General features: G+C 47.9%; 2 protein-coding genes across 2 annotated transcripts in view; one reads left to right on the top strand and one right to left on the bottom strand.

Annotated features, from left to right (window-relative positions):
- Window positions 1-1,499: 1,499 nt before the first annotated feature.
- LOC308314982 (ubiquitin carboxyl-terminal hydrolase 48-like) lies at window positions 1,500-4,661 on the bottom strand (the record flags this gene model as incomplete). Its single annotated transcript, XM_080762806.1, has 2 exons — window positions 1,500-1,817; window positions 1,905-4,661. 2 exons carry the CDS (start codon window positions 4,659-4,661, stop codon window positions 1,500-1,502), a joined length of 3,075 nt encoding a protein of 1,024 aa, XP_080618932.1.
- An 8,689-nt stretch (window positions 4,662-13,350) lies between these two features.
- Window positions 13,351-18,526, top strand: part of LOC308316131 (metabotropic glutamate receptor 4-like) — a gene marked incomplete at both ends in the record, with an annotated part of 63,861 nt that continues 58,685 nt past the window's right edge. Inside the window, one exon of the mRNA XM_080764536.1 lies at window positions 13,351-13,462. Within this exon, the coding sequence (XP_080620662.1) occupies window positions 13,351-13,462 (112 nt within the window). The remainder of the gene's footprint in view (window positions 13,463-18,526) is intronic.

The following is an 18,526-nucleotide window of genomic DNA, read 5'->3' as shown; positions in this document are numbered from 1 at the left end:
ATTTTGCGTTAAAAAATGTCTTCTAACGTCCTAATGTAAGATTTCTGAAAAACCTTTGTATTCAAATAGCAGACGTACAAGCTCACATCGCGTCACTCTGTACAATGATACCCGTCTGCAACAATGTTTTGTGCAATTTATGCATTTTCATTTAACATAAATCTTCTCTCGTGGTGGTCCCTGGAACAAAACATTTCCAGATGGGAGTCCTCGGCCAAATACAATAGGGACTTTAAGCAACGACGGCTACGGCAGTCCGCTCTGGTAACCGGAAATGGATCAGTGCTCCATACAGTAGATAAACCTGCTTGCCGTCGCAGCCCTTCCTACTACAGCAGAAACTACCCTTCGTGTCTACAACGTCAGTGATTTCAGTGAATCCTTGACAAAAAAAGAACAAAAAAGGAAAAAAACAACCAAAAAAAAAACATTTGTGTGAAGTGAGGGGATCATGAGGATCGCCACTTACAGTATGTCATTTCCATCGACTTGGCCTGAAAGTTTTTCACAGAATAAATTATTCCATAAAATGTCCATAAACTTTGAAGGGGCTACCGGCGCTCAGAAAAACACCTGTATTCTGACTGGCACCCGCCAACGCTTGACTGTGTGTTTCTGAGCTGCGCTAGCCCCTCCTTCAGCGCCTGCTTTTGTGTGTTTCTGAGCTGCGCTAGCCCCTCCTCCAATGCCTTGCGTTGTGTGTTTCGAGTGGCGCAAGCTAGCGCTGCTCAAAACACACAAAGCCAGGCATTTTCCCCCTTCAATTTCATGCCTTGTTCAACTCTTTAAGGGCTATATCCTGGGATAAGGGGTAAGAATTTGCCATTTCACACCTGGCAAAAGTCCCTCTCTCTCTCCATGACAAGAGTTTAACTTTCCACTGAAGTGAAATCGTCACATGGTAACATCTGTTCTGCCATACACATGCGTCATGTCCTATGAATGAATGAGCCAACAGGGGAAAGGGGTCATTGTCACGTGCACGATTATTTGTTTGACCCCGCAATAACCTGGACGTGTGGCTCAAAGAAACTCATTATTGGAAGGATCGCGGAAAGTTTAGAATATTTTGCGGTGCCGTATTCATTTTACACAAGATCGGACTGAGGTTGTTGCAATCACCTGCACTACAACTCTTCACCATGCGTAACCCATAGAAACCCATGAAATGCAAGCAACATGTACATTCTGTAATGCAAATCCAATGGTGTGTGTGTGTGTGTGTGTGTGTGTCTTAAAGAGTTGTATACAATATTCCAGAAGGTCAGTTGTTTTTCCTCATAAAAAGGTAGACAGACGCCTCTTTCAGCTCAGCTATCTCTGTTGCAGGCAACATGGAGGCAAACTTTCCTGAGATTCCTTGTGAAGCATAGTGGAAGCATGAGCGGAAGGCTCACCAAGCTTCCATGTGCGTCACAGAAGGTGACGTTCAGTAGGCCAATCAGAGGTAAATGTTTGTTTTTTCTTCAATATCCAAGAAGGCCAGTTGTGTTTTTTCCTCAATATCCCAGAAGGCCAGTCCCTTTAAAGCCTGCCTCGGGCATCCCCACCTGATAGACATCATACATGGCTGCGAAGTCTGCGACGGGCTCGTCGGCCTTCAGGACGACGACGCTGTTGGGCGTCACCCCCAGGCTGCCCAGCGTGGCCTGGTCGTCCGACAGGGGCCGTCCGCCCACCGTCAGGTTCTGGTCCATCGGCGCCACCGTGAACTCCCTCAAGATCTGGATCTTGAGCTCTCGCAGTGTCTGACCGGCCGAGACGGTGAGCGATTTCTCCTCGGGGCGTTTCCTGTTCCTCGTGTTCCTTCTCGTCGTCTTGACGGCATTGTTGTTGTTTTTGTTGTTGTTTTTGTTATTGTTGTTGTTCTTGACTGCAACGTGGGGGGTGGGACCGGTCGGCACGATGCCGGTAACGCCGTTAAGTTTTAGCTGTTTCATGTCCACCGATTGGCTGAAGTCTTGGGCTTCACCATTGACCTGCATCGGGGACTCTGTGTCCCTCTTGGGCAACTCCTCCATGTCCTCTTCCACGTCGGAGCTGCTGCCATTGAGCTCGGCGACGCTGAGCTCCTCCTCCTGCCGGATCATCTTTTCCTTGCGGATGATGATGGTGGCGGAGACGTACTCCCTCAGGTCCCTCTGCCGCTGCACCAGGAAGCCGGCGCGACACTCCCGGCACAGCTCGGGCTGCGTACTATACTGCGCCGTGCTGTAATTGTCGGCGGGCCGCGAGCGGTGGATGGAGACGGTCTGGTCGATCGTGAACAGCCGCTTGACCACGTCCCACTCATCGGGCCACAGCAGGGCGATGTGCTGTGCCTCGCCGCCCACCAGGGACTCGTAGGTGAACATGAAGCCTCCGTGGGGACACAGCAGGAGGCTGTTGTCCAGGGCCGACACCAGCGGGGACTTGGTGGGCTTCTGGACGGATTTGCGCCACTCGTCCACAAATTGCAGCGGGACAATGTAGAGCACGTCCATGTTGCGCGGCCATGGAACGAGCCGGGGACGATCCTTCTCCTTGAACAGGTTGAACAGTTGGTTTTTCTGCATGTTGGCCTTCGCCTTATCCTCCTGATCCACCCGCCGACACTCCAGGCAGGGCTGCTGCCCCTGGCCGAACTCCGGAGCCCTGGGGAAGTAGGCCCTCAGCATGCCCCAGGCCTCGGCCGACACCTGCTTCCGCTCGTTGGCTAGGGTGCTCAGGGTCCCGTGGTGGCACTGGATGTCTTCGTTGAACGACCTCATCTCTTCCTCGTTGTTGTTGTTGTAGACTTCCGGGAGGTGCGGGCCATACCCTTTGGCTCCATTGCCGTTATGCTTCGTCTCCTGCTCGTCCTTTTCCATCTGCTTCAGAGCCAGCCTGTACCAGACCTTCAGCGATGCTTTGCCTACCCAGAAGCCTTCTTGGCCGGCGGGGGACTTGACCAGGGTGGACACTATCTTGAAGTCGCCCTGCAGCTGGCTCTTCAGCCGGTGCACGCGGCAGCGCTCCGCCACGCAGTCCCGGCACAGGGCAGAGGCTGCGTTCAGCCGCGGCCCTCCGCCGTAGAGTTTGTAGAGGGACTGGGCTGCCGGCAGTGAGACCCTCTTGGTGTCACACACCCTGTCGGGGTGCAGCTTCTTGTGATGGCACAGGAATGGTGAGTTGTCGATCTCTGGTTTCTTGGCGGACTCATCGAGCCACGCCTTCAGCCACTCCAGTGGCAGGAACTCATAGGGCTGGTCTTCGGAACCGGCAGGCATCATCTCGTAGATATCTTTGACCTCCTTCCACTGTTCCATGTTCTTATTCCTCTTGACGGCCATCTTGGCGCACTGCTCCTCGAAGGCGTGGTTGTCCCGGTCCACCAGCTGCTGCAGGAACGCCGGCACCTTGGCCTCGGAGATGGCGGCATCACGCTCCTCCAGGACCTTCTTGTAGACTAGCATGTAGGCGTTCCTGGAGCTGTGTTGGCCTTTGGTGTACCGCGGCTTCCGTGGCTGCTGGGAGTACTGTGACGCTGTCAGGTCCTCCTCCGCGCCCAGGTGGAGTGATCTGCTCTGCTCGATATCCTCGTCGTTGAACATGTACCAGTCGCCGGTGCGCGCGTCCTTCACGTGGGCGATGTAGTGTCCGGAGTATGCAGTTACGCCGATGTGTACGAGCACGGTGCTCAGCTCGTACAGACACCCCCGGTCTTCTTCCCCTTCTCGGCCCTCCAGGAACGGCCCCATGTCTAGCAGCTCCGGGAAGTTGATGTACGAGTTGAGCTTCTTCTTGTGACCCGTCTGCCGGTCGAAGACGAAGCGCATGAGCTGCAGGTTGAGCACGGGCGGCAGGCTGTGCAGCCGGATGCGCCGCGCCGCCTTCTGCTTGCCCTGGCAGCTCTCGCAGAAGTAGCGGTTGTCGTCGTCCAGCTTCTCCTCGCGGAGGAACTCGACGAGGCACTCGCCGAGGCTCCGCAGGCCCTGGATGTGCAGCTCTAGCTCGTAGAAGGTGGACGGCAGCGGCGACACGCGGCTGCAGCGGTCGCACACGGTCACGTAGGAGAACTCTCCGCAGAACTGCCTCTGGATGACCTTCTGCAGGCCGGGGTCCGTCTGCTTGGCCAGCGAGTCCTCCAGCAGCGTCAGGAAGAGCTTGGAGAACTCCTGGGCGTCCTGCTGCAGCCGCGTATCCAGCCCCAGCGCCTTGACCAGGCCTGACGGGTCGACATAGCGCCGCTTGCTGTTCTGCAGCAGGGCGAACAGATACTGGAGGTGTTCCCAGATGGATCGGGGCTCGTAAGCCGCCACGTCGCCATCGCCATCTTGCGGTGCGATGTGGCAGAGGTAGAGGCTCCGGCGCAGCTCCATGTTGTTGAACCACACCTGCAGGAAGGCGTTGACGTAGCACGTGGCACCCAGGTTGGTCAGGCCCACAAAGGCGTCCTTCTCGCGCCGCTCCCAGTCCGGGTCGTCGGCGACGTCGTTGATGTCTCCCAGCCACAGCTTCTCACCGATGCCCACCAGGCAGTTGGGGTTCCCCCAGCAGTTTCTTCGGCAGACTCCCCTGCGGCAGGCCGGCGTGTGGACGCGGTATGCCAGCGCCAATTCTTCCTCTCCGACATCCTCCGGGCAGACGTTCTCGGCCCAGCTCCACGCCGCTCTGTCCTGCAGTTGTACCTTCGGCGCCATGGATTCCCCTTGAGGCGAAACAACCCTAAATATGGTGTGGTCGTTAACGGTTACGGTTGTTTTTTTCTGACGTATTGCTTTCACCCTTTGCCAACAGGCTAGCGATGAACAAACAAACAAACAAAATTATCAAGAACGTACCGCAGTCCCGATCTGCCTTTATGTCCGAGCTTGCACTTGTAAATCAAGCGTCTGCTAAAATGCCTGGATTGCTATAGTAATTGTAATCAAATGCATGCGATTACCGACTGCTTCAACGAGGTGAAACCGGGCATGTACCGATGTACAATCTATGGATGGATGTATCCACTACGCGTCCTCTGTCTTTCCAGTGTAGGCCTATAAGCCTTAAGTGATCAATAACGTTTCACAGGCCTGGCTTTAAAGATAAGTTTCTCCACTGCTCCCTTTGCACTATGATGTCACTGTGACGTCAATGTTTAACGCAGACGCACTGCGGCCCAACCAACTGGATGTTATTAGGGATGTTATTATGTGGTCAATTCAGAATGTATGCATCGTATAGACGTAAACCTCAAATAATCAATTAAGTCGGCATCATATCACAAGTCTGGTTTTATAAGCGGTGGTATTCTGAACCTGGGTTGCTCTGATGTCAGGTCAGTTTTGTTCTTTTCCCCCCAAATATGGTTGGATGTCCGTTATACCGGAACGACACAATGTGTGTCAACGAGAGACAGACAGAGGACAGTGGAGCTGTGTTTGAGAGACAACGACAGACAGACAGAGGAGTGTGGAACGATTTGTGAGCCTGCACTCACACATATTCCTTTTCATTATAGGCGAGATGAGGACCATTTTTCTAGACCTGGTCACATATCAGACACCTGTCTTGTGTCTGTGTGGTGTCTTGTCCGTGTTTAATGCCCCTCCCCCTCCACCCCCCCAACCCCAGAGGACAGGCAGGGTGGAAGAGAGGTGAGGAGGAGAGGACAGGCAGGGTGGAAGAGAGGCGAGGAGGAGAGGGCAGGCATGGTGGAAGAGAGGCGAGGAGGAGAGGGCAGGCAGGGTGGAAGAGAGGCGAGGAGGAGAGGACAGGCAGGGTGGAAGAGAGGCGAGGAGGAGAGGACAGGCAGGGTGGAAGAGAGGTGAGGAGGAGAGGGCAGGCAGGGTGGAAGAGAGGCGAGGAGGAGAGGGCAGGCAGGGTGGAAGAGAGGTGAGGAGGAGAGGACAGGCAGGGTGGAAGAGAGGCGAGGAGGAGAGGGCAGGCAGGGTGGAAGAGAGGTGAGGAGGAGAGGACAGGCAGGGTGGAAGAGAGGCGAGGAGGAGAGGGCAGGCAGGGTGGAAGAGAGGTGGAGAGCAGCTGGTATAGACGCAGGAGGTCCCCATTACAATGTGCTAGACCTCTGGGAGAGGCTGAGGTGGAGCGCCACACCTACCATCAGCTCCCAGTACTTCCCGTGCGACTTGCTGCACCAAGCCGTAGCACGGTTGACGGTGCCCGGGATCGAACCCATGAACTTGTGGTCCAACGTATAACAATAAAGTAATCAGATCACTGCTTGTGGCATCAACAGGCAAGAAAACAGAAAAAAGCACTGTGGCTTCAAGGTAGATAAAATAAGATCTGATATAACACCTTTATTGATCCATGAGGTGAACTTTAGGCATTGTAGCAGAAACAATTTGAACCTTTAAAACGGGTCGGTGCGGCAGTGGCTCAGGGGTACAGTGGCCCCCAGGTTGGTGCCTTGCATGGTTTCTTCCCCTGTGTGTGTGTGTGTGTGTGTGAATGTAATGCACAATCTATGTAAAGCGCTTTGGATCAAAGCACTATATAAATGCACCATTTACCCTTTAAAACAGTAAACAGCTGTAAACAGTAAGCTGTAAACTCCAAACCTTTAGCCTTGAACCCAAGAGAGAATTCCGCCTGGTACCCAAACTAGTGAAAATAGCAGATCTGCAAGCTCACAGCGCGTCACTTCGCACCACCACATTGTGAGCTTGTAGATCGGCTATTTTCACTAGGCATTTGTTTTCTAATAATTAGAATCCCATAAATTATTTATGGGATTTCTTTGATTCTAGAGCGGCGTGATTACATACAAAGTCAATGGAAAGACGAGAAGTTGCAAACGGGTGCGACGCAAACAGGCGCGGCGTGAGCAAATCCAATGACCGCCTGGCGTCTCCGCCCCGGGTGGAAAAATCCAACTGAAGCGGCGCTCGCTTCCCACCCCGACTCCACGCGCCGCGCATCGAAACCGTTTTTTCGCTCGTTCATGTGTCTGGACCCATGCAGCTGTAATCTGCTGCAGTACCGCAGATCGGCCACCACGTCCAGTGCGCTTCAGTTCTCGGTTTCTGGGGGGCTTGGGTTCAAATCCCGGGTGACATGAAAGAGTGCAGCTATATTATGTATATCCAGCCTCCAGTCTTTCACTGTTTCGGCCTTTGATGTTTCTCTGCTGCAGCGAGTTTTATCCATCAGATCACACGCACACACGTTCACGCACGCATGCACACACGCACGCGTGCACATCCCTTCTATATGCCCAGACGGGCTGTTGCCTCATGCAATCTTTAGGCATCTCATCCCTCCTGGCACCGGGACGAGATCCTCTGATTAAACCAGGCACACAAACCCTGTGTGTGTGTGTGTGTGTGTGTGTGTGTGTGTGTGTGCGCGCATGGGGGGAGGGGTGTCATACTGTATTTCACCCGACGAGTGCAAGAAAACTTGATGCGATGAAAGATTTAATCTTGGCTATAACTGTAACCCTGCCATGTGTCATTACAGCGATGTATGTATGCCTGGCGCGTCTCTTTTCAATATTCAAGATAACTACTTCAGAAAGCACACATCGCCATGTCTGCCGTAAAGATAGAGATAATTAAATTCAGAAAGCACACATCGCCATGTCTGCCGTAAAGATAGAGATAATTAGCTTCAGAAAGCAGCCATGTCTGCTGTGCTGTGAAGATATAGAGAATTGCAGAAGGGCTGATTTTAACACGTTAAGACCTGAGGCCGATTCTACAGATGTCCTATCCTACAAATCAACAAACAGTTTTCAGAAAAACTTATGTTTTTATCAGTGGTGCTTTCATGTGTTAAGACCCCCGTCTTTGTGTGTGTGTGTGTGTGTGTGTGTGTGTGTATGTGTGTGTGTGCGTGTGTGTGTGTGTGTGTGTGTGTGTGTGTGTGTGTGTGTGTGTGTGTGTGTGTGTTACCAAGGTGCTTAAGTACCAGCGTCTTAAGGATGCTATTATACAGCTTGGCTACAAATGTAAACTACTTGTGTTCATATTTGGAAGTAATGTCCATAAATCAGTCGTGAGGGGATTGCAGGCATGCCCAAGCCGAGAGCTAAGCCATCGGCAAAATTCAGTTCAGTGTCTGCAATAATTGGCAGTCGCCATATATGGAGAAGGCGATGCTTTCTGTACCCGTGATCTGTATCCTGAAGCACTTGTTGTAGAGTTTATTTCAAGCTTGCTATTGTTTGTGTTCAAGAAATTCCTTGTAAAATGTCAATGCAAATAAAGATGTTAAATGTGTGTGTGTGTGTGTGTGTGTGTGTGTGTGTGTGTGTGTGTGTGTGTGTGTGTGTGTGTGTGTGTGTGTGTGTGTGTTGAACAACAAAATATTTTGAACAACAAAATATGTTGTTCCAGGGACCCCCCCAGAAGCGAATATTTTAGTAAAAATAAATAAAATAATGCTTTCCCGTACTTAACGTGTTAATGTGTAACAACTAGCCATGCTGCGAAACATGTTGTACTCATGTCACTTCTCTTTGTTCATTTCCGTCATGAAATGAATCCCATGCACAAGACTCCATCCTGCATGTGTGGCGACTGGCCACGATGTGTGCAGAGTACGTTTCATTCCGTCCACTTCATACTCGGTCGCACACTGCGCTAGTCGATCTGCAAGCCCACAAAGTGTCGCCCTGTGACACGTTGTGGGCTTGTAGATCAGGCTGTTTTCTGACAACTGCTCAACGGCCCATTAGGAAGCGCGCCATGTCTACATGTAAGACATACATCACAGAAGGGCTGATTTTAATCTGTACTAACTACCCATGCTGCATACATGTCGAGTGGAGAGTCAATTTATGTTTGTTCGATTCCGTGTTAAAAATCCCAGAGCTGCTAAAAGAACATTGGACTCTATTTGACAACCAGCCATATGATGTGTGCAAAGTCAATCATGCTTGCATGATTCATAATATCCTCGATTGAAAATTTGCCGCTCTACAAGCTGCAATTTTGTTCGAGCTTGTAGGACGGCTTTTTTCAGTGTAAAGAATTTGCTGTAAGGAGGATGTAGTCTACTGTTAAATGGATATTTCACCTTCAAACAATTCATAAAAATTGGGTAGTTTTATCGTAATGGAACTGGCAACCTTCCAGCAACAAGGGCATTCTTCCAACGCGCGCGCGCGTGTGTGTGTGTGTGTGTGTGTGTGTGTGTGTGTGTGTGTGTGTGCATGCGTTTGGTCTCCCCGTCTCTTCAGCTCCTTAATACAGTGGTTCCCAAACCTTTTAGACCGTGTCCCGAAAGAGAAATTCGCCTGGGACCCAAACTCGTGAAAATAGACGATCTACAAGCTCACAACGCGCATTGTGAGCTTGTAGATCGGCGATTTTCACTACCTCTTTAAACATTACGTTTTCTAATTCGTGAGATTTCTTGGATTCTAATTAAATATGTATGAAATGCAACACTGGCACACGAGCTCTGCCCTTCAGAATGTTGTGGTCTTGTAGAGCAGAGGTTTTGGCTGTGCAACACTGTGCCCTTCAGAATGTTGTGGTCTTGTAGAGCAGAGGTTTTGGCTGTGCAACACTGTGCCCTTCAGAATGTTGTGGTCTTGTAGAGCAGAGGTTTTGGCTGTGCAACACCATGCTCTTCAGAATGCTGTGGTCTTGTAGAGCAGAGGTTTTGGCTGTGCAACACTGTGCCCTTCAGAATGTTGTGGTCTTGTAGAGCAGAGGTTTTGGCTGTGCAACACCATGCTCTTCAGAATGCTGTGGTCTTGTAGAGCAGAGGTTTTGGCTGTGCAACACCATGCTCTTCAGAATGCTGTGGTCTTGTAGAGCAGAGGTTTTGGCTGTGCAACACTGTGCCCTTCAGAATGTTGTGGTCTTGTAGAGCAGAGGTTTTGGCTGTGCAACACTGCTCTTCAGAATGTTAGATCAGTCTTTCTCTCTCCGTCTTATCAGATCTTCACATGATTACATGAGAATCCTGCATTTATGCTTCACTACATCTGACATGGAGCGGGGTGTAATGTAACTGTACACATGAACATGCGCGCACGCACGTACACGCATGCACGCACACAGGCCATGACAGTATATCTTGTGGCTTGTGCTCAATGCCCCACCGCACCCCCACTCCTCCCCTCTTCAGCTCCGGGGACTTTAATGGGTCATCGCATGCTGTCAGTCAAACAGCTGGCTGTAACAGCGGGCCAATCGGATCGCTGACAGGCCGGCCCTCAGGTGGTGTGTGCCCCTCCTCCAGGGTCGACACATCGTCCTCTAATCATCAGATGCGCTAAAACTGTGTTCCACTTTTTCATCTCTAACTTCACGTTAACAATAAGGACATTATGTCTTATTGTAGTGATGTCATTGTGTTTCATATCTTCTTTTGTTTCCTCTTCCTGTCTCACTGTCACCTGTCTCACTGTCACCTGCAGAGCAGGCAAATGTTTGTATAGCCTGTAGCTAATAGGTACCTAGACAGGCAGGCAGCATGTTAATAACAGCCTCACTATGACCATGGATTATGATCTAAACGTGTGACCAACCTAGTTGTTGAAATTTAATTGGACACTTTCACTTTGACCGGAAGTCACTTAGTGTTCTTCTCAATGGACATTCTGTGGAGCTCAATGAAATACCAGCGCTCAGTCATCGGTTATTCCTTTTTTCCCTCCACACCAAAGTTTATTCACTGAAAACAGCTGAGTACCCCATGGGGTCCGTATGTTTGACACTTGCCACCCCCCCCCCCCTCTACACCACATCTCTTTGCTAGCAACCCTAGATTATATTTTTAATAAGATTGAATTTGATGTGTATGTAGAGTTAGGATTAGGAAGTGTTTGAGTTTGAACAGAAAAGTCCTATCTGATTGTATTAAACAACATTGCAGGTGTACGGAAAGTAGCGATGTGAATTATGGATTAATTTAGCTGCAATTTGCAACAATATAGTTTGTCTTTTTATACTGGGATGAATCTAGAGTTGCAATACCCTCCATTGACAGCCCATTGATCCAAATCGAATTTCCGATCTGCTTGTATAAATAATGTTAAACTCACTTTCTGTGTTGGAGTTTGGAAGTGCACGTCAAAGTCACTGAACAGCCCTGCATATATCACCTGTTTTGAATTTGCACATAATGCAGGAGGCAGCAGCATAACTGCTTGTTAATAAAAACAAGTGCTCCCAAACTCCAACACTTAAAAAAGACTATCACGACACAGAATGTCTTAGCACAAAGTAGCTCATAACATGTCTACGGTGGATTTGTATGAAACAAACGCAACAAAAGAGGATAATTCAAGTTTGCCCTACAGCTGCAATGTTGGCGAATTTAACGTTGTTACAAGCAGATCGGAAATTAGATTTGGATCAATGGGCTGTCAGTGGAGGGTATTGCAACCCTAGATTCATCCCATTAAAAAAGGTAGGATTAATAATGAATTGATAATCATCTTGGCTGGTAATCCAGTCTGGCAGTGTGCCGCGGGTTTGACTCGACGGCCTTAACTGCATGTCTTCCCCCCATCTCTCTCCCCATTTCCTGACAGCCTACTGTCTGTCCCTCCATAAAACATATAAAATTAAGGCGAAAGCCACAAAAAAACAACATTAAAAAATATATATATAAATCTGAGAACCTTAATCTCCCTCAATGTCTAACATCTATTCTAAATTTAAGAAAAGCTGTCTGTCTACTCTGTACGCTTCCTTAGCACAGAGCAAGACTGCTGCTCACTTAGGTGGCCATCTCAAAACGCCACGACACACGGACAGCCTCAAGGAACCTAGCGCTGCACAGCCCTGTCCTCCGGGCTCAATGTGCCCTGCTTACAAACACCAAACATTTTAACAATCATCTTAATTTAATTCATTTTCGTCAAAAACAACTCATCTTCTCCGCAGATCACGTGTCACCAGTGAAATGCATGTTGGGAGGGACACAGGTTAATGTATGGGTCACAGTTTTCTGTGCATACAAACACCAAACATTTTAACAATCATAATTTAATTCATTTTCGTCAAAAACAATAACTTATCTATCTATCTATCTTAGCTAATAACATTAATTTTGTTCCCAAGTTCAACCCAACTTCCCAAGATCATCCGTTAACAAATCCCTCCCAATCAGTGTGATCTATTATATCGCATTATACACTATACAGTACATCATTTCCTGATAGATGCATTGTCTGATGGTTTTGGACGTACAAAGGTTTTCACAATGATATTCTCTTTGTTTGTATAGTTTGAAGTTAAAGTGGAGCTTTTTCGAGCAAAACAGCTTCTGTCTGTTCTGTCTGCACTGGAATGGCTTTTATAGATCTGATATAATGAGCTGGTCAATCTGTGGAAAAACACAAGACATTGTTATTGACTTGCTGTACTCGTGATGCTATTCTGCAATACTGTGTGTGTGTGTGTGTGTGTGTGTGTGTGTGTGTGTGTGTGTGTGTGTGTGTGTGTGTGTGTGTGCACGCGCGCCACCACACCATCGCCTCTTGTCAGGTGCAAACTTCATACATCCACAACTGTTAACTTCTCAGGATTCAAATTCAAAAGTGCTATTTGTACGATGCTGCAGTGTAGTGTGATCAAGTAGGACGTTAATGTAGGAAAGTTAACACAAAAAGTTAGAATGTGGAGATAAGAGTTTTCTCTTCCACTATAGTGGTGTGTGTGGGAAGACACGGTTTGGAGAGAGACTAAACTATATTCTTTTTTCACTTGATAAAAGGAATGATTCACATTATGAAACAGTCTAGTGTGACTCATGGCCTCTGTCATTGTGCAGTGGGACAATACAATACACTGAATAAGCATCGGGTTGTAAGTGTTCCATAGCCTCGGGCTGTGATCCCTGCTTTAGCTAAATGCCTGCAGTCATTGAGTGTGAACTGAATTCAACTGAATGCACAATACTATTTATTTTCAGGGACATTTCTGCATAATATGACTAAACTTTCTAGACGTTGTTACCAATACTTCTGTACTTTTACTCAATTTTTCTACATTGCAATATCGATACCAATATTTAGTTCAGTGACCATGTAAGTAGCCTTGCCGAGCCATGAGGCCCTGTTTCTGAGTGAGGCAGCTTGATGTACAAGTACACCCCCTGGACATGATGCTAGTATGTCGCAGGGACTTACCCCCAATCCAACCCTTGATGCTGAGTGTCAAGCAGGGAAGCACTGGGTCCCATTGTTTAGAGTCTTTGGTATGACCCGGCCGGGGATTGGGCCGCTCCAGTGAATCGCAGCGGCCAATGAGGTATCTCGTTTTTTATATCTGTGGTCTTACCTTCTCGCTCTCTCTCTCTCTCTTTTCCCCACAGATTCCTCAGGTGAGCTACGCCTCCACAGCTCCGGAACTGAGCGACAACAGTCGCTACGACTACTTCTCTCGCGTGGTGCCTCCGGACACCTACCAGGCCCAGGCCATGGTGGACATCGTGAAGGCCATGCGCTGGAACTACGTGTCCACCGTGGCGTCCGAGGGGAACTACGGCGAGAGCGGAGTGGACGCCTTCATCCAGAAGAGCCGGGAGGACGGTGAGTCCCACACGACAGCGTCACGTCGTCTCTACATAGACTATACGTCTCCCAGGGGTCTTTATGAATCACACAGCCTTAAAGGGGATGTTCACCCAAAACTTGCCTTTTCTGAGCGTGGCTTTCGGAAATGATGTCAAGTGGCAGCCATGAGTATATGGACTTTAATGTTTGTTTAGGGCAGTAAATGACAACGTAAGACGTCATCTGGCTGATATAAATATATATATATTTTGTTTTTCTTATCATTACACACCCCATGCAGCCTTCAATTCATGGAGATTGTTTTGATTTATTCCTGAGCCAATCATTTGATGACCAGCGGAGCCTGAGACTCATTGAGTCTCCTACTGACGTGGTCAACAAATTTATATATAAAAAAATTAATTCAAGGCTTCATGGGGTAATAATTTGTTCATTTAAAGATTTATTTTTGGGCCTCTTTATGCCTTTATTGATAGGATAGTTGGTTGACAGGTATTGTGGACTCAAACCCACGATGCACCGTCAGGCTCCCGTACCGCTATGCTGGCGGTGCAAGCCTATGGGGTGTGTGTAATTGATAACAAATGAGTAATTTGTTATCAATTAAACTACTCCTTTAAAGACCAGCTGCTGCAGTGATGTTTGCTGCTGTGAAACGGAGGCACGTAGTGGCTCCAGCCAATCACGGTTTCAGCTGAGAGTCCTGTCCCCTCGGGCCATGGGATGGATGGGATCTAAAGCTAGTGTTTGTGTCTCGCCTCCCGTGAGGCAGAGAGACACAGATTTATGTCACTGCGTTTCTCTCTCTCTCTCTCTCTCTCTCTCTCTCCTAGTATGTGTGTGCGCACGTGCGTGTGTGTGTGTGGGGGGCTGTGCGTGGCGTTGCAGTGGTACCTAAGTACATTTACTCAAGTTCTGCACTTAAGTACAGTTTTGGGGTATATTGAGTATTTCCAATAATTTTACTTCTACACCTCAAAGGTAAATATTACACTTTTTACTTTACTCCACTGTAAAGTATTTGACAGCTTTAGTTACTTTGCAGATTTGGATTATTATCACAAAACATAGATTAACCAACTAAGCTCTATTGTGTAGCCTACTTCAGCTATTTGAAAATAGCAAATCTACAATCTGACAACGTGTTGCAGAGCGATGCAAAAATAGAAGCCTAGATCTGCTATTATCAAAAAGATTTTTATACATTTTAACCCTGAAATGGGACTTTCTGCATAATGAGTACTTCCCCTTTTTTTACTCAAGTAAAATGTGTTTGCTGTAACAAAGTATTTCTATATTGTGGTATTAGTACATGATTATAGCCTTCTGGTGTGGAAATATAGTGGCCCTCTGGAGTGAGTGTGGAAATATAGTGGCCCTCTGGAGTGAGTGTAATTATTGCTCGAGTCGTGACCCATAAAAAATGGGTCCGTGACCCACAAATGGGTTCTGAGTCCCGACTCCCGACCCATGTGTTTGGATAACCTGTGCTTCAAAGAACTGCATGGAAGGTTCTTTCTGGAACCAGATAACAGTTCTTCTGGCACCTTTATCTTTCTGTGTGTTGAGATTCAGGGCTCCATCTTATGCCATGCTTTATCCTCAAGAAATAAACATTTTCCGTGAATTACGCATTTATAGGAGCTTCCACTATGCGTAAACGTTATCTTGCGGCCACACAACCCACTATTCAACCCACCCTATATTTGCGGGTGTCTGTAGGCGTGTTGATGCGCTTTCCCTATATGCACACAGGTTTAGGATAATGGAATGCACTCCTGACTCTGAGACGGTGATTGGTTTAATCATTGTAACGCTCAAACCACACCTATGCCTATAATGTAAGGGGTAATGGAGGTGTTTTAGGGACTTTAGGCACAAGATAACAAATTTTACAGGGCCACACCTCTCACACAATAATAAATCAAAAGGGTCCCTGCCGCAAGATGGAGCCCAGCTCATTCTCCCTGTGGGATATAGAACAAGCAAATGAGTACATGTACTTGGTTTCTGCAGCTCTGTGTCCCTCTGGGATATCATGAGATATTCTGGGATACAGAGGCAGAGCGAGAAATGATGGATTCTGGTTCGTCTTACTTGTTGGCGTATAGATCTCGAGGCCATTCATTCATCTCAGATTTTTACTCGACTTACTCGAAATATAATGATGGATGCGTTTGCTGAATAAGAAGATACCGATTTTATGTGTAATATGTGTACATTTTATGTAATGAAATTACACAAAGGACAACAAAATCACACTCGTGTCGTGTGAAGTGAGGGGCGCCCACTGTAGCTGCCACATGACGTCACTGCTTAAAGCAAACATTAAAGTTCCATAGACTTGGCTGCCATGTGATGTCATGTCTGAAAGCCAGACGTTGGAGCTCCCCTCAAATAAAGATTGTCAAAAAAAGACAGGCTGTATACTTAGTCAGTTCCCACTACTACAGTTCTGTATCTCTCTGGGATTAGTTTGACTCGTTTCCACAGATACATATCGTGAAAATAGACGTACAAACAAGCACATTAAGCTAATCATCTGAAAATAATTTGGCCCAGTTTGGGAACCACTGCTCTACATCAGGGAAGCTGGCAGAAACCTCACTAAAACACCCTCGTCCCAGACTCTTCTCCCTTCCCTATAAACACCCTGGACAACGCTGCACACGTCCCACTGTCGTCCCAGACAGTTCTCCCTTCCCTAAAGCACCCTGTACAATGCTCCACACGTCCAATTTCCCTTCCCTAAAACACACTGGACAGCGCTCCACACGTCCTAGACTCTTCCTCCTTCCCTAAAACACCCTGGACAACGCGTCCTAGACTCTCTTAATTCCAAACTATGGAATTAACTTCCCATTCCAGTCAGAAGTTGAACTGCAGACTCACTCCCAATCTTCCGCCATAGTCTGACAACTTACCTCTTCAGACTCCACCTCTGCGCGTAGCACTTGCATTAGCCTCGACAACCCATTTGATGTTACCTTGTGTTGTCCTTGCTTATACTGATTAATGCCTTCATTGTAAATTACAAATTGTACACGATACAAGGTTAACGTGACAATAATAAGGACATACTCTTTTTTGTGATTAGTGGTGAAATGTGTATCATTCTGCTGAACCGAGGTGTGTGCGTGTGTGTGTGTGTGTGTGTGTGTGTGTGTGTGTGTGTGTGTGTGTTTTTGTGTAGGTGGAGGCAATGCTGAGCAGTTCACTTCTAGTAGACGCGCGCACACAAACACGCACGCATGCACGCACGCACGCACACAGGCTTGAGCCATTATAGTTCACTCCTAGTTTACACTCTCAGAATCTGTTCCCTCGAGTCTTCTCTCCAGGTTTTATGAGTATGTGAGAGAGAATCAGAAACAGCCCTGGAGCCTTGCACAAGGCATGCTGGGAATTCTGCCCACCTGCGCTGTATCTGACCTATGACCCCTGGCACAGGTGGAGGATAATGAGTACCTACTGTCTGTGAGGACGTGAAGAGAATATGAATATGAGTATGTCTGTCTGTCTGTCTGTCTGTCTGTCTGTCTGTCTGTCTGTCTGTCTGTCTGTCTGTCTGTCTGTCTGTCTGTCTGTCTGTCTGTCTGTCTGTCTGTCTGTCTGTCTGTCTGTCTGTCCGTCCGTCCGTCCGTCCGTCCGTCTCGCTCTTGTCTCGCTCTTGTCTCGCTCTTGTCTCGCTCTTGTCTCGCTCTTGTCTCGCTCTTGTCTCGCTCTTGTCTCGCTCTTGTCTCGCTCTCGTGCTCGCTTCGTTTAGTTTGGTGTAATCATTGTTGTTTTGTTTCTTTCGTTATAATTATAGTTTGGTATGTTCATCTTTTATTCTATCTTGTAGCGAGACTAAACTAATTGATTTGCGTTGAGCACCAAAAACAATGAGACGTCAACCAGAACACACCACCACTGGAACGGCATTTTCCTCTTTTAAGCACTTTTTAGCACGTTTAACAAACAGTGTGGCAGACATGTTTGTTTAGAGCACTAAACGTGATGTCATGTGGCAGCCAAGTCTTACTTACATAGGCGGTCTTTATATTCATTTTGGGACATTGATGAATCATGTCTTGAGCCACCCTCTCCAGCTGTTTCCACGTCAGTCCCTTCTGTTTAACATCTAGCTCTGCAGTACTCTAGCACGCACGCACGCACACACATTAACTGTATATATGATGATTTTGGGTGTGACAGTACAGTTCAGGGACCCCCTGGGGACCCCCACACGGTAACTCTGTCATTTATCGACCGTTTCGGACGTGTGCCGGCTCGCCAGAACCGGGCCGGCACCCTGGGTGCGTTCCTGTGGGTCTGGAACTTCCGGGGACCCCACATGGAGTTGCACCATTTACTTCCCACGGGTGTGATTCTTTGTTTAACATCTAGCTCTGTCTGTGCTCCTTCTCCAGGTGTTTTTGGGTTTCCCTCTGCTCCGTTTGTCTTCTGAAGGCCTGTTTGGTTATTGCCGTTTAGCTTTTTCTTAAAGTCTATGGACTTTTAATGTTTGTTTACAGCAGTTAAACAAACATTGGTGTAGTCAAACACTGAAATATTGGCCTTTAAATGTTAGCTGTTGTGATTTGATTGATTTTCTCATTTTGTTTGTGACCTGCACAGCATGTTTACATTATATTCACATACGATTACAGCCCAGAGGTATACAGTGTTCTGTTTTCTCTTCCAAGCTTGACAAATGAAATATGCCACAACAAAAGCGCCTTTAACAAAACATTTTTTGTCCCCCATAATCTTCTGGCATTGGCGTTAAACCTAACCCTGGCGCTTCAAATGTTAGCTCAGTCTGCAGTAGGATGACAGGAACAGAACATCGTTTAGTTCTGGAGACACAGATGGCCTTTAAAGTTATCTAAAATGTTCTTGTCCTCTCTCCACCTCTTATAGAAGTTTGGCGTGACGCCAAACTAGCAACTTCCAATGACAGGCAGGCAGGCATGCAGGCAGACAGGCAGGCAGGCAGACAGGCAGACAGGCGAGTCCCACGGGGACCATTATCAGGGTAAAAACCATCTAGTCCTGAAATCAATAGTTACTCCTCCAAAATGTGTCCCTTTGGAG

This window comes from Protomyctophum bolini (genome assembly GCF_963924005.1).
Source record: "Protomyctophum bolini genome assembly, chromosome: 5".
NCBI classification, from domain to species: domain Eukaryota; kingdom Metazoa; phylum Chordata; class Actinopteri; order Myctophiformes; family Myctophidae; genus Protomyctophum; species Protomyctophum bolini.
This window is presented reverse-complemented; position numbering and strand designations above follow the sequence as displayed.